General features: G+C 33.5%; 1 protein-coding gene across 4 annotated transcripts in view; it reads left to right on the forward strand.

Annotated features, from left to right (window-relative positions):
* PTPN4 (protein tyrosine phosphatase non-receptor type 4) overlaps positions 1–16,017 on the forward strand; it is a 229,750-nt gene that overhangs the window by 163,845 nt on the left and 49,888 nt on the right. For all 4 annotated transcript variants that reach the window (XM_033231767.1, XM_033231770.1, XM_033231768.1 and 1 more), the window contains 3 exons: positions 2,033–2,205; positions 8,113–8,181; positions 13,953–14,078. In XM_033231767.1, coding sequence (XP_033087658.1) covers positions 2,033–2,205; positions 8,113–8,181; positions 13,953–14,078 — 368 coding nt within the window. The remainder of the gene's footprint in view (positions 1–2,032; positions 2,206–8,112; positions 8,182–13,952; positions 14,079–16,017) is intronic.

The raw sequence follows: 16,017 nt of genomic DNA on the forward strand, positions 1-16,017 counted from the left end.
GAAGCATTAGTGCATCGTAGTAGCTGAGACATTTTCTGTTACTTTGCATAATGTTTATGGCATATGGTAAAACATATAAACTATATATGTTAGTACAAACAAAACAACTATTAACCGTAATTAAGACTTAATTTTCTGGTAATCAAGAAGTGATGTTTTAAGCATATTTCCTTCTAATATGATAATTTAATACTTTATACATGGGCATTTTATTGTGTATTAGTCATGGGAAATATCTTAATGAACTTTTGATGGGCAAGAATTTCTTTAACCGGACGTAGAAGGAAGCCTTCATACTCTTAAAAGATTGATGATTTTGACTGTGTTAAAATTAATAACTCTGTTCATCAAAAGATATCACAAGAGAGTGAAACAGTATAGAACATTATGTAATACACACAGAATCCTTGGTTTTATATGCATCTTGATAGAAATATATGCCAGTGAATTGAATAGACACTTCACAATTGAGGATATCCACGTGGCCATTAACATTGAACCTCAGTAATTATAAAGGAGGTTCAGAGTATAACCAAAATATGCTACCTCTACATACACAACAGAACAGTAAGGGGAAAGAGATTGATAAACCAGTAGTTCATGAATATATGGCACATATGCTACTGGTGGGAGGGAGTGTATATTGATCTACCCATTTTGGAAAACTGTTGGGCATTATCTACCAAAGCTGAGCATATGCGTACATCATATGACCCAGCAACAAAAATGTGCATATGTGTACACCAGAGAACATACAGGAATATGCATGGCTGCATTCTTCTTATATCCCCAAACTAGAAATATCAAATGTCTGTGAACAGTAAAGTGGATAAGTTAACTATTAAATTCATTATAATAGAATATTGTGGAAATGAGTGAATTGCTGCTTCACGAACTGTGAATTTATATCAGAAACATAATGCAGAACAAAAGCCAGACCTAAAGACACATATGTGTGATTCCATGTATGTACATTAAAGTTCAAAAACAAGCATGACTATTCTATGGTGATAAAGGCAGAAGAGTGATTAACTTTGGGAAGGTAATCTGGTAGAAAGGGGAGATAAAGGATACTTCTGCGGTGGTAGTAACGATCCATTTCTGGAACTGGGTAAAGATTAAATGGTTGTATTTATTGTGTGAAAATCAGAGCTGTGCAATTATGGGATGTGAATGTTGCTATATATGGTTTACTTTAAGAAATTATTTATTTAGAAATCTGTACCAGTGTTCAAGAAAATGGAAAATTATTTTAGTGCTAATTTTAAAATTTGAATTATATAATAGTGTTCAGAGCTGCTGAATGTTCTTATTTACAATCTCGATAGATATTTTAAATTAGGAATATTGTTAAAAGTTTTGATGATATATTTTAACTTTTAATTTATGGCCTAGAATTATATTTTGAAACAGAGTCATAGCTAATGTTGAAAACAGATACATATTGAAAGTTTGAGCTCATTTCTAACTATGATCTAAGGTAAAAGTTCCTAAGAGTTGTAATATGAATGAACAAGGCCAGCACGGGAGCTCATGATGTAATTCCAGCACTTTGTGAGGCCAAAGCAGGTAGATCACTTGAGGTCAGGAGTTCAAGACCAGCGTGGCCACCATGGTGAAACCCCGTCTCTACTAAACATAGAAAAATTTGTCTGGGTGTGGTGGTGCATGCCTTTAATTCCTGCTACTCGGGACCCTGAGGCTCAAGAGTCACTTGAACCCATGAGGCGGAGGTTGCAGTGAGCCAAGATTGCACCACTGCACTCTAGCCTGGGTGACAGAGTAAGACTCTGTCTCAAAAAAAAAAAAAGACTGAATTAGGTCCAGATTTTGCAGGCTTTTCCATATACTTCATTGCCTTTTTATTGGATAAGCAAAAAAACCTAAATAAAAGATCCTGTAGATTCTATCTATATCATTAACAAGTTTGTGTTCAGAAGGCTAGAATAATTTGTCTGTCAAAAGTAAATTAAATGGAGCATTAGATCCTGACCTTTTTTTGGTATTCTCTGCATTTTGTCATTTATTACAGCATGAATCTAGAGAAACATTATTGGGATTTAATATGGTGAATTACAGAGCATGTAAAAATTTGTGGAAAGCATGTGTAGAACATCACACATTCTTCCGTTTGGACAGACCACTTCCACCTCAAAAGAATTTTTTTGCACATTATTTTACATTAGGTTCAAAATTCCGGTACTGGTAAGTATTGCTTCTGTGTTAAGGCTTTATTGTTGGGGTTTTTTCCTTTCTTGAAAATAAAGATGTAGTTTATGGAACCATACAGCCTTTGTTACACATACTTAACTGAGTCAAAATTCCCATGGATTGCAACCTCTGTATCAGTATCATTAAAAAGTTCTATCGGTTTTTGTGATATACTACAGGCTTGAGAAGCCAGTTCTGTTTTCGATATTTCCTGGTCATTATTTTCTGGAGTAAATTAACTACATTTACTTATTTACAATCAAGACAGATGACATAATTTCTATTGTGTCTTTATTAGATATTTACTTAAAAACTTTTCGTTGTTCTAAGACACCCAAGATATCTTCTGCTTAAAACTATATAATTATTGGTTTTTTAATTTAGAATTTAGCATATTTTTGGGTTGTCAAACCCTTTATTGTAAAGAGTTTAAAATAGTCACGAGGCAAAATCAGATTTAGTCATTGAACAGTAACCCCAGGTTCCATTTCCTAAAATTGTTTTATTCTTGATAGCTTTTATTTTTTCCTGAAGGCAACAGATCTTTGGGGAATAACTAAATCTGAAGAAGCTCTGATTAGTTTTACCTATGGAATTATTACAAGGCCCAAGAAAGCTAGTTTTTAAGTGGAACCTGGTAAGAATCATGTAGAAAGTTACTCATTATCTTTTGGTAAAACAAGTATTATTCATTCTTGTTGGTTTATGCTTCACAAAATAAGATTTTTCATCTTCGATAAATAAAACCCTTGTCCAGTCGCAGTGGCTCACACCTGTGATCCTAGCACTTTGGGAGGCCAAGACAGGCGGATCACCAGAGGTCAGGAGTTCAAGACCAGCCTGGCCAACATGGTGAAACCCTGTCTCTACCAAAAAAAAAAAAAAAATTAGCCAGGCATGGTGGCGGGCACTTGTAATCCCAGCTACTTGGGAGGCTAAGGCACGAGAATCGCTTGAACCCAGGAGGCAGAGGTTTCAGTGAGCCGACATCTTGCCATTGCACTCCAGCCTGGGTGACAGAGTGAGACTCCATCTCAAAAATAAAAATAAAATAAAATTAAAAAACCTTGACCGTTATGTGTTAAGATTAATTCATGTTATATGTTCATGAGAAAAATGTTTAGATGTTCCCAGAAAAGATTTAAATTGTAAATCTAAACATGTATAGTTGCCTAATTTGTAATGTCAGTAAAAATAACAGTATGAAGCTTAGTACAGGATATGTCACTTAAAATGCATGACTCCAACCCCAGAAAAATTAGTAAAAGTGGCTCAAAAGTTCAGTAGTAACAAACAGAATTAGAATATTTTTAACCAAACAAAAGGCACAGTAATTTCCTAAGTGGTTTGCTGTCATGTTTAACTCCTTTTTTTGCCTTCCTGAAAGCAATTTTGAGCAAAGTAAGGTAACAGTACTTGCAAATTTAAAAGTAAATAGATGGAAGAAGAGAGTCTCAGATCTATAATGAAAGTCAAGGAAAAAGCAAAGAGGCTTATCTACTGTTAATAAATCTCAGCAAGGACAGAAGAAATCTCCACGGCTTTATGTGAAATGAGAACAGTACAAACCCTAAAGATATTATTTCAGTGAATTTAATTTCTGATTGATTACCAGGGTAGTTATACAAGGACTACTCTTACCCTCTGTTCAAATTCTCTTTTCTCCCCTTTGTCCTTGCGAATGTGACATAAACACACACCATTTAATTTAGATACAAAGAAATGAGTAGGACTAATAATCAGTCTTCAACTATAATTCAAGCAAGTCTCAGACAAGATGAGAAAAAAAGTCAAGGAAGTTACCCAAACCGTAACAAAGCAAACAAAGTTTACATATGGTGACTTCAAGTACAAAAAACAGTTGGAAAAACCTGTTTGGGAGGAAATCATCACTGAAACAGAAGGAAATTTGTACCATAAATATTAATAAAAGCAAGTTCAAGGACAGTCTGATTTAAAAAAAAAAAAAGATCAGCCGGGAGGGGAGCAACACCTGCCATTCAGAAGGCTGTTACTGCCCTTGGGGAAGATTGGCCTAGTATTGACAAATTTTACATGTTTTTCAACAAAACTGAGATTAAGGACTATTAAATGGGATATGTACATTTTAGAAAGTTGAACAATTATTTTAACAGGTTTATTGAAGTATAATTGACACATAAGAAGTCATATTCAAAGTTTAAAATCTGATGTTAGTATGATGAATAAAGTTACTTTGATTGCATTTCAAGTGTTAAGCCAGCCCTACATTCCTAGGATAAACCCCACTTGGCAATGATATCCTTTATATATGTTGATTGATTCACTTTGCTAAATTTTGTTTAGGATTTTCGCATATGTGTTTATGAGGGATAGATCTCTGTAGTTTTCTTTCTTACGATATCATTTTCAGATTTTATCGTGTCAGGGTCAAATTGGCTTCATTGAATATGTTGAGAAAGTTCCATTTTCTGGAAGAGGCTGCATAATAATAATATTATTTCATTTTTAAATGTTTGATAGAATTTGCAAATTAGCTCATCTGGGGCAGGAGTCTTATTTATAAATAGGAAGGTTTTGAACTTTCAAATTCTTTAATAGATAAGGCAATTAAGGTTTTGTCTTTCTTCCTGAGCAAGATTTGGTAGTTTGTGTCTGTCAGCAAATTTATCCATTTCATCTAGATTGTTGAATTTATTGGCACAGAGTTTATAATATTCCCCATTTCTTTTTAATCTCTAGAATATGTAATAATGTTGCTTCTCTCATTCTTGGTGTTGGTAACTTGTGTCTTCTTTTTTCCTTGATTAGTCTGCTAGAGGTTTATCAGTTTTAATTAAATATTTTAAAATAATGTAGGCCAGGCATGAGGGCCTGTGATCTCGGTGCTTTGGGAGAGCAAGGTGGGAGGATTGTTTGAGGCCAGGAGTTCAAGTCCAGCCTGGGCAACATAGGCAGACCCCTGTCTCTACCAAAAGTTTAAAAATTAGCTGGGCTTTTTGGCATGCACCTGTAGTCCTAACTACTCAGGAGGCTCAGGGAGGAGGATCAGTTGAGGCCAGGAGTTCAAAGTTACAGAACTATGATCAGGCCACTGCACTTCAGCCTGGGTGACAGAGCAAGACCCTGTCTCTTAACAACAACAAACAGTATGTATGCCAAATAAAACTTATATCTTCAGGCTTATATTACTTGTGGGCCATCCTTTGTCAGCCAAGTCCTAAAGACAAAAACATGACCAAAAAATATTGAACATGATCACATTGTCATTCAAGTCCAAAATCAACATATAGACATTATCCAATATGTAAAAACTCAGAGAATATAACATCTCCAAGACCTTCCTGAAAACATTTATTGAGTACTCAGTAAAATTTAGCAAACCAGGAGATAAATCAGAATAACCGAAGAAGAATCCTGATAAAAAGCCCCGAGAGTGAAGATTAAATCCTCTCTATATAGAAACAGTTCTTGACAACCATGAGAATTATAACTGCAGAATAAAATTAAAATAGTATAAACTTTGCCAAAGTAGAATAAATAATATAACTTAAAAAAAAAAAAATGAAGCAAGGGACTAGTGGGAGGAAGTGTTTGAACCCTTAAAGTTTGAAACAATTTTAGACGTTAACACAGTGCTTCTTAAGGTTTTCTTAATTTTTTTTTTTTTTTTTTTAATGAATGGCAGTCTTTTTTATCTTTTATTTCACTGGAAACCAGTTTAATTTTTTTCATGGAAAGTGGCATATATACCATAATTACATTGTAATAAAATTATTGTGTCTGTATGTCTAGCCTTTTTAATGTTTATATACATGAATTTCAGAATGATTTTTACCTGCTTATAATGGTGATGATTTCTTTGTGGATAGGACTGTGGCTAAAAACACTTTTTTTGTTCTTTTTATATTTTTCTATGTTGCTTGAATAACTTATAATAAGCCTATATATAGAGAGAGAGAGAGACAGAGAGGGGGAGAGAGAGAACTTTCTCATTGCTCAAAAGATAAGTATCTTACTGTGAAAGTTTAGTGTTCTGAAACTGGAACAGTTTTTCATTTCTGTGGTAATGATAATACTGAACCCCTAGTGTCTGTATTATGGACAATATGAAATATAAGACTTTCTCTCATTAATTTTTTTTTAAAAATGTTTGTTATGAAATTTAACTTCTTACTCCAGCCTTTTGAGTAAGTGTCCCATTTGAATCTTCTTCACTGGAAAATTAATGTATCAGTCAGAGTTCAGTCAGGGAAACAGAAAGCCCTTTTGGTATTTCAAACAAAAGCAATTTAATTGAAGAAATTAGTTACATGGTTGTTGGAAATGCTGGGAAAGCAAAAGGGAGGAAACATGGTTATGGAGAAACAAACAGGAAGAAGGGGTAATGCCTAAAATTCAGATGCATGGGTCACCCATGGGCTGGAGTCCACAAACCTACACCTGCTATTACACTGTTAGAGCTCTGTTTCCCTGACTGAGCTCTGACTGATACATTAATTTTCCAGTGAAGAAAAGTCAGTCTGTATCTTGCAGAGAAGTGCTGCTTTAATCAAGGATGGGACCATCTACAGGATGCTTTTTCTCACTATGCCCTATCCCCATAACCATTAAAGCAGCTGCCAGCAGCTACCAGTTTCCTTCTCTGCCTTTCTCCACTTTCTAATCTTCCACCAGTACCTTCTAAAAGCAGAACCTAAGGCAAAATAATCTAGAAAATGGAATTTGTTTATCATAGCCCTTGCAAAACATAGGGCACAGGACAGGATTGGGCCTATGACAGCTCACACATTAAATTGTATATACATAATCGTATATATTTATAGTTTTAAAAAGTTAAGCTTTGCGTTTGTCGTTCTTAAGAACCTTAAAACATATCCAAAGCACTTTTTAATCATCAAAATGATTAGACGTCTTGTAAATGAACTAGGAATGGGAGCATAAAAAAATGGTAGCTGGACACAGTCCTGTCCCTAATGAGTATGCACTAAATAAACTTTTTTTCCCTTCATAATAAGCAGTGGTGGAGAATACTGGAACTGTTGTCATACTTAAAATGTTGAAATGCTCTTTTGACTGACAGATGGTACTGGGACTGTCAGATCTATTACTTTCTCCACCAGTCTCTTCATGTACATATCCTTATCTCTGTTCCAAAGTATCCAGAGGATTAACATCATTATTCTAATGTGGAAATACAAAACAGTGATGAAGTTTAATGTACTACCTCCCTCTTAGAGGAAATACTTTCTTAGGAAAATTCAACTTGAAGTTTATTTCTCATTTTTCCATTAAAATCTCATAAAAGTGTCATTCAATTCATATTTACTGATCTTTATCCATGGAAAATTGTCTTAAAATTGCTTGCTTAACTGTGGAAACTGGCATTTGGCTGTTTTTGTATGCATTAGTTATCTATATTTGTATATGGTTACATTTGATATACCGCAAATTTATGTTCATTCACAGTTAAGTAATGAGAATGTCTCAAATAAATGCTCTTGAGAACTTTTATTAACAAATTTCATCTGAACACATTGGTGTATACCTCAGAAGAAGATCAGTTTCTCTCTATCAACAATTTCCCTCTAGATAAATCAGCTTGAAAACAAATCTCCTAGTGCTGAACCCCCACCATTTTTCTGCCTCAGTTCCTTCCTCTAAACAAAAATCTGGAGCTGTTCTGTGTCTGGACATGGAGGGAGTTGAACACATCTTTCTTCATGAATGGGAGAAATGTAACTAAGCTTCGTTCATCCAGGCAGAATTGGAATGTTGTCCGTCTTTTTATTCTCTGCTTCCTTTTCTCTGCTAGAAATGTCTTGTCTCTTAGAAAATTATACTATAATCATGTTATGTGTTGTCATTTTATCTTATAGTTCTCTTTAAGACTTTATTGTTGTGCATATTTATATATTTCAGTGGGAGAACTGAAGTCCAGTCAGTTCAGTATGGCAAAGAAAAGGCAAATAAAGACAGGGTATTTGCAAGGTAAGCCAAATCTGTTTCATTGTCTGAATTTTTTAAAAAAGATGGATTGAGTTTACTAAAGTTTTTCTAAATATTTTTTCTTAAGTTTTTCTAAATATTTCAAATTTTTGATTACAGAATTATCACTATTCTTTAAATAATGTTGAGGGAATGATAAACTAGCTTGTCTAGTTTATTGATTCATTTTTTATATGAACATTAATAGTGTGCCAGGCATTGCAGCTCTGAATAGGCTGATCAGATATTATGTTATTAATATAATATTTTGTTCAAGGTTGCTTTCCTTTTTTAAACATTTTTGAGAAATACAGTGACTTATTTCATGTTATCAAGCCATTTCCCTATTTATTTAAATTATATTGTTAAGAGATAAGTTGTTTTATTTTTGTTTACCATTTATTGTCTTTATTTCTTTAGGGTCTATCATAGTCAATTTGCTCTTCTTTTTTTGTTTGTTTTCGTTTTTGTTTTTGTTTTTGTTTTTGTTTTGAGATGGAGTCTTACTCTGTCACCTAGGCTGGAGTGCAGTGGCCCAATCTCAGCTCACTGCAACCTCTGCCTTCTGGGTTCAAGCGATTCTCCTGCCTCAGCCTCCCTAGTAGCTGGGATTACGCATGCCACCACATCTGGCTAATAGTTTTGTATTTTTAGTAGAGATGGGATTTCACCATGTCAGCCAGGCTGGTCTTGAACTCCTGACCTCAGGTGGTCCCCCTACCTCAGCCTCCCAAAGTGCTGGGATTACAGGCATGAGCCACCACTCCTGACCTAGCTGATTTGCTTTTTAACAAGTGAAATGACATGATAAGATCTATGTTTTAGAAAATGGTATTATGAGCAACGATAGAGAATGGATTAGAAAGGAAAGCCTCATTACCCAGAAACTAATTATAAGGTAATTGCAGTAATCCAAGTGAAAATAATAAAGGCCTGAACAAAAACGTTGGTAATGGAATGGAAAATAGGGAACAAATTTAAGGAATGTTTTGTAGGCAGAACTAGCAGAATCTGATGACCAACTGGACACAGGTGTGTTAGAGACAAGAGTCTGTTTTCAGTGAAAATTACTTTGAGAGGCTAAGTCTTTTAATTAGTTATGTGGTTGGCATCTACTGCTATTAGAGGCTTGAGTTTTAATAAAGAGAACTAGAAAGTTTGCTTTTGATTTCACTCTGTTTAAATTTTGTTCTTAAGTCTTTATCTAACAGACCTTCTTTGTGTTTCCAGCGTAAAGGGAGTTTTGTGTTCTTGGTTTTTTTCTTCCTCCTTCCAAAAGTGGAAATTGCTTTTTTCCCCTAGTAATGTAAGTGATAGCTCATTATGTTTAAATACTCCAACAGTATCAAAGAACATAAAGAAAATTTATCATCCGAAGACAACTTTTTAAAAAAAATATTACACTCATTATTCGGGATTTTTCTATGCATATACTCATAGAGACATTTGCATATGTGTGTATGTTTGTTTTGAAATTGTTTTATACTATTTGTTGTTTGTTTTTATCATTTAACATATCATGCACATTTTCTTTGCCGTTCAAAAATCTAGCCATTTATAATAGCAATAAATCTTTTAACAGTTAAATTCTTTAATTGTAAACTATGAACTTAACTTTTAGGATTCCTAACTTTACTGAGCCACGTCCCTGCCTCCAGAGTAGTTGTTGCTAAGACTTTGTAAGGATGTCACAGTAATATGTGACATACAGCTTACATTTAGTAGTCTAGTATATGAGAAAATAATAGTTGATTACATTGTGAATTAACATTAATAGAAGAGCCATAAATGGTAACTTAATCTTTATTTTAAAAATCAAATGCTTGAGATAATATACTTTATTTTCATTCTGTTGTGACTGATAGGAAAATTTGCACTGCAATGTGAGGGGGTTGGACCAAATGGTATCATGAGTTGTCTTCAAATCAAAAAATCCTATAATTTAAACCTGTGATAATGGAAAACCTTCACACCTAAATTACTTTGAATTCACTTATGGAAAATGAAATCTGAGTCAGTGTATTTTTTTAAAAAACCAATAACATTTCTTAAAATATTTTTCTGATTCTTAGTGTTGTAACACCATAACAATGTACTGAAAAGTTTTTTATTCCTCTCTTAACAAGCGTCTTCTTTCTTGCTTGATTTTTATAAAAAGTATAGAACATGTGATTTAATCACTAGTTGTATGTAGTATATCGTAATATGAATACCAGATCATAGGTATATTTATATATTAAGTTAATATCACATTTAAATGGTTTTTTTGTAAGTGTTAATGTTTTAATATTTTGATCATATCAGATTTTAGAAATAAGCAGAGTTATACCTGCATCTTAGTTGTTCATGTTGTGTATTCATTATTAAAATGTATAGTTGTTTAATAGGTTATTTTATAAAACAAATAGCCATTATTCAGTGAATAGTAGAAGTAAAATTTCAATATTATAAGCCTCAAACAACTCTCCTATTCCTTTTGTTTTTCTGGAATTGTGTGGTTCCTCTGAAATAATAAGGTATCAGCTACAGTGAGGTTGTAATAGTACTGGGCTGTATAATGATCTCTCTTCGTCTGAAAGATGAAGGTTTTGTGGGATTGTTTTTCTAATATGTTAGGATCTAATTGTAATAAACAGATATATATCTACCAAAATTCTCTACTAGTTTTAGTAATTATTAAGTTATTTTATTAAAGTACCAGATAATTCTAGAGTTCTTTTTTTTCCTTTGGGTTTTAGTTGGCAATATGAATAGATAGAAAAGGCTCCTCCTTAAACTTTTCATATAATAATTTTTTAGCAATCATTAAATGTTTTTTCTTTTTTCTGATTATCGCCTCTTGGTGTTCGCCTCAGCAGCACGTATACTGATTATCACCTCTTCAAATTGCTTTCACATTTTGCAGTTGTCATATATCTAAGAAAAGAGAAAAACAATGTTCTCATACAATAGAAAAATAAGGTGCCCTGCACAGAAAAGAAGCTTACCACATCGCAAACACACTGATGCTGTGTGGTATTTTTTTCTCTGAAATTTCCACACTCAACAGGAAACATAGACAGCAAGCTTGAGTGGGCGGTTCCCTGAGGTTAAAACTGTTAATAAAATAAAATACATGAAGTTTGGTTTTAAGTTCAAAGTGTCCAGCCATGTTTAGTCCATTAACAGCAATGAAGTGTTCTGATGCTTCAGACTAGGTGAGTGTGCTGGAATTTTTTTCTTCAAATGACTTTTTCCAGCTTTTAGAAAATGAAAGTAGTTGATCTACTGATTACAGTTAGTGAACTTTCATACAGCTTACATTTTGTAGTTTAATATTTGAGGAAATAATCATTTATTACATTATAAATTAGCATTGATAGAGCCATAAATATTAATCTTTATTTTAAAAATCAGATGCATCAGATAATATACTTTATTTTCATTCTGTTGTGACTGATAAGAAAATTTGCACTGCAATATGAGGGGGTCGAACTAAATGGTGTCATGCATTGTCTTCAAATCAAAAAATCCTATAATTTAAACCTGTGATAATGGGAAACGTTCATACCTAAATTACTTTGAATTCAGTTACAGAAAATGAAATCTGAGTCAATGTATCTTTTTTAAAACTAATAACATTCCTTGTCTTAGAAAATGCCTACAAGTTTTTTGATTAAGGAAATGTCATTAGGCCAAACTAAAAAAGTTTTAGCTATGAATTGCTGAAATGGTAGGACACTTGTGTAGTTTAGATTCATGAGTAACTTAAATTTTTCGTGGTTTAGTAAAATTAATAGGCTAAAACATTGCCCTGAAAATTTGGATATTCATAAATCATAAAATTCAGGAGGTAGGGAGAGACCTATGGGTCATATTGTGCTAATAAATTTATACATTTAGATACAGAAACATAAGAGGTTTGCCTAAGAAGCCACATCTAGAATTCAGAGTCCTTATTATTTTAATGCTTCCTACTGTACACATAATAAGGATTTATTCAGTTCTCTTTGGTCAGTGTTATTGTGCATTTTAGTCCAACCTTTCTTTTTACATGTTTAACATATTGGAAAGGAAATTCTAGTAGATAGTGAAACTTCAAACTTCGTGAGATCATTATGTATCAGAATTCTAATGTTATTAAGTTTTAATGTAATCAGATGAGTTAATATTGCGTTTGCTTTGTGCCTTCCTTGGTAATTGTTTTATTTTTTTAGCCATACAGAAGTGTATACATAGTACATGATGAGATGAAAATATCCCAATGAGCTAAAAAGCAAGTCCAATACTACCTGCAATTCTTTATCATTATAGGAAAATCTGAAAATATAAATCCAAATTCACACAACAAAAGCCCATGATTCCTATTAACTATAACCAAAAATAGTCTTCATTTTTAAATTTTACTCAAATAGGTATTTCTCCCTAAATGTTTATGATCTGATTTTTGTAGGAAGACAGCAGGATGTTTCATTTTTTGTAAATTGTGCTATAATGGAAAATATATATAATTTTTATATGCTTCAGTTAATTACTGAAATATAAAACTGTTTATAAGATGATTTATTATATACTTCATATATGTAGCTTAAATTATTAGCCTCCACATTAACTCTGCACTTCATAAAGCCAGGCATTTAAAGAGATAGCATATATTTTCAGCTAATTTTGTCCATTATCTGAATTTGCATATAAAAATACTTTATTTGTTGACATTCCTAAAATTCTAAGGGTTTATGATCTCTGCATAGATCAGTATCTTTTGATCTGAATGAATCAATATCAAAATATTTCTTTTTTCTCTCTTTCTCTCTTTTCTTTCTTTCTTTCTTTCTTTCTTTCTTTTTTTGAGACAGGGTTTTACTCCTATCACCCAGGCTGTAATGCAGTGGTGCTGTCACAGCTCACTGCAGTCTCAAATTCCTGGGCTCAAGTGATCCTCTGACTTCAGCCTCCCAAGTAGCACCTGCCATCATACCCAGCTAATTTATTTTTTATAGAGACAGAGTCTCCTTATGTTGCCCAAGCTGGTCTCGAACTCCTAAGTTCCAGTGATCCTCCCACCTGGGCCTCCCAAAGTGCTGGGATTACAGTCCTGAGCCACCCCGCCCAGCCAAGATCTTTTTTCAAAACATCACCTTGTTTTCATCTTTATCATTAGGATACCTGATAATATATAGATGGGTAACAAAACATATCCTTTTACTCCCCACCAATAGACAGAATTGTTTACCCTCCAAAATGTTTTTGGAAAAAAGGGAAAAATCCACTAACCTACTATGTGTAAAAAATTGTTTAAATAGATAAAATGTGATATGCATAATTATTTTTGTTTTGTCTTCATTGAGGCAAAGGATTGGGATTTAGATATAGAAGCATTCAGGAGATAATGTGCTAGGAATGATTTAATATATCCCAAGATAAGCTAGTGTTCCAGATATTCTGGGATAGAAGTAGGTAGTATCTGTCTTATCAGTAACATATGAGAAAACATTTGGTAGCAAACCCTTCCCTTTTTACCTTTCTCCTTTCTTTTCTTGTTTCTTCTATTTTTCTCATCCTTCTTATTCTCTTATTCTTCCTAGCCTATCCTTCCTTTATTCTTCATGTAAAACCAATGTACATTCTTAGGAAGTTATTTGGTAAACAGCCTCTAAATGCATTAATTTTTTACAAGTAAACTCTTTATGTTGCTCATCTAGAACATAATCTGTGAAAACAAATTGTAGGATTTGATTCGTAGTTTGGGATATAAAAATAAAACTTTTAACATATTATTTAATTTATTTCTGCAGATCTCCAAGTAAGCCCTTGGCACGGAAATTAATGGATTGGGAAGTAGTAAGCAGAAATTCAATATCTGATGACAGGTTAGAAACACAAAGCCTTCCATCACGATCTCCACCAGGAACTCCTAATCAGTAAGTGTGAATTCTGTGACCAACATCAGGTGTGAATTTTGCTAATTTCTAATTATTGGCTGTATATATTTTTATGCCTGAAGATAAAGATACGCAAAAATTGAGTTCTTTCGGTGAAACGTGATTTTTGTTGCTCCAGAGCATTATTTTCTCTTCGCCTGCTGCTCATTGCAAAAGTAACAAGGTATAGACTTGCGGGATGAGAGTAGCACATTGAATAAGGACCCCCACTCTCAACTTTCCTCAGCAGTTAACTTTCGCAGTTAAGAGTTCCTAATAAATGAAGATCTGTTAGACTTAAAATCTCATATGGTTGTTGTTGACATACTCACTTTTCATGTGGATTCCCAGCAGAATTTCTAGGGGAGCATATATTGTTTGAAAATGCTTTGCAAGTGATTGTGATTCTCTGAAACCCCCACCTCAACCATGGCTTCAGCACGTTCTATGGCCTAGGAAAAGGGGTTTCCAGCACCAGTCCCTACAAGTTGAGCTCTCCCTGAGCTAAAAAGCACTGTGTGATTCAGCACTCACCGTATATGTACTTCAGTCTGACATTGCTCACAAAAGTTGTATGTTTTGGTGTAAATGATTGTAAGATCATAAATTAGCCAAATGTACTAGCCAAAGATGTTGATTATCTTAATTTGATAATATTACAAATGTTGTATGTAGTTAAGATAATGGTAAACAAATGCGTGTCAACATATTAACATACTTTATTAACTCATAAGATTCACTTATAACATACTTGAATGTTGGTATGCAATATAATATTTGAAGATGTCTTTTTTCATAAATGTTTTACGCACATTAATGTTTAATAAATTTGCACAGAATTCTAAATGTGGCTGGGTGCGGTGGCTCATTCCTATAATCCCAGCACTTTGGGAGGCCGAGGCTTGTGGATTCCTTAAGGTCAGGAGTGCAAGACCAGCCTGGTCAACATGGTGAAACCCCATCTTTACAAAAACATAGGAAAATTAGCTGAGCATGGTGACGTGCACCTGTCAGGTGGGTGGGGCAGGGATTGTTTGAACCCGGGAGGCAGAGGTTGCGGTGAGTTGAGATCACGCCACTGCACTTCATCCTCGGCCACAGAGTGAGACCCTATCTCAAAAAAAAAAAAAAAATCTAACAGCTACAGCATTGAAGCCTATTATCAGCTGAAGAATAAACTTCTACCATATCGGAACAGTTTATACATAAACTGTTTGGTTCACAGAGCTTTAATACTTACATGTTAAAGTGACTCCTAGAAAAAAATGGACTTAGTAATTTCTATCTTGCCAATTTCAGGTTGCTTTTATCATTTTTCTCATAAATTATTGCATATATTCAAAGCCTCATTAGGTTGTCTGAAGAAAATTCAGACCTTGTTTTTCTCTTCCCTTTTGCAACCAGCCATTTCTCCATTTATACCAGCAACATTAAAAAACAATAGCAAGTTATAGAAAATGTAAGATATTTAAGCCAAAGTACTCAAGTAATTAATTAATTAGCAGTAGCTCTGATTAAGTTTTCTGGTTAATGAAACAATTTTAGATACAACCTAAAAAGATTTTTTAACATTCTGAAGAGATAGTACAAAGTGGTGGTTAAGAGCATGGGCCCTGTAATCACTGTATGCTTGACCTTGGGCAAGTTAATTAATCTCTGTCTCATTTTTCTCATCTACAAAATTATATTTATAATAATGTCTTTCTTATAGTACTGTTACGAGGATTAAATGAAATGCTTAGAGCAATGTCTGACACATACATAAGTACTGAAATATTGTAATTAAAAATTGTAATAACACTACTTTGTGTGACTGTCAAGAGGATGGCAATATAGAATTCAGTATCTATTCTAAGGATTCAAAGAAAGTCCCGTAAATAAAAGCATTTATGATGATTAAAAAATAATTCAGACTAGAATATATTTCTAAATCACTTAT

This window comes from Trachypithecus francoisi, unplaced genomic scaffold (genome assembly GCF_009764315.1).
Source record: "Trachypithecus francoisi isolate TF-2019V2 unplaced genomic scaffold, Tfra_2.0 Lachesis_group13, whole genome shotgun sequence".
NCBI lineage: Eukaryota > Metazoa > Chordata > Mammalia > Primates > Cercopithecidae > Trachypithecus > Trachypithecus francoisi.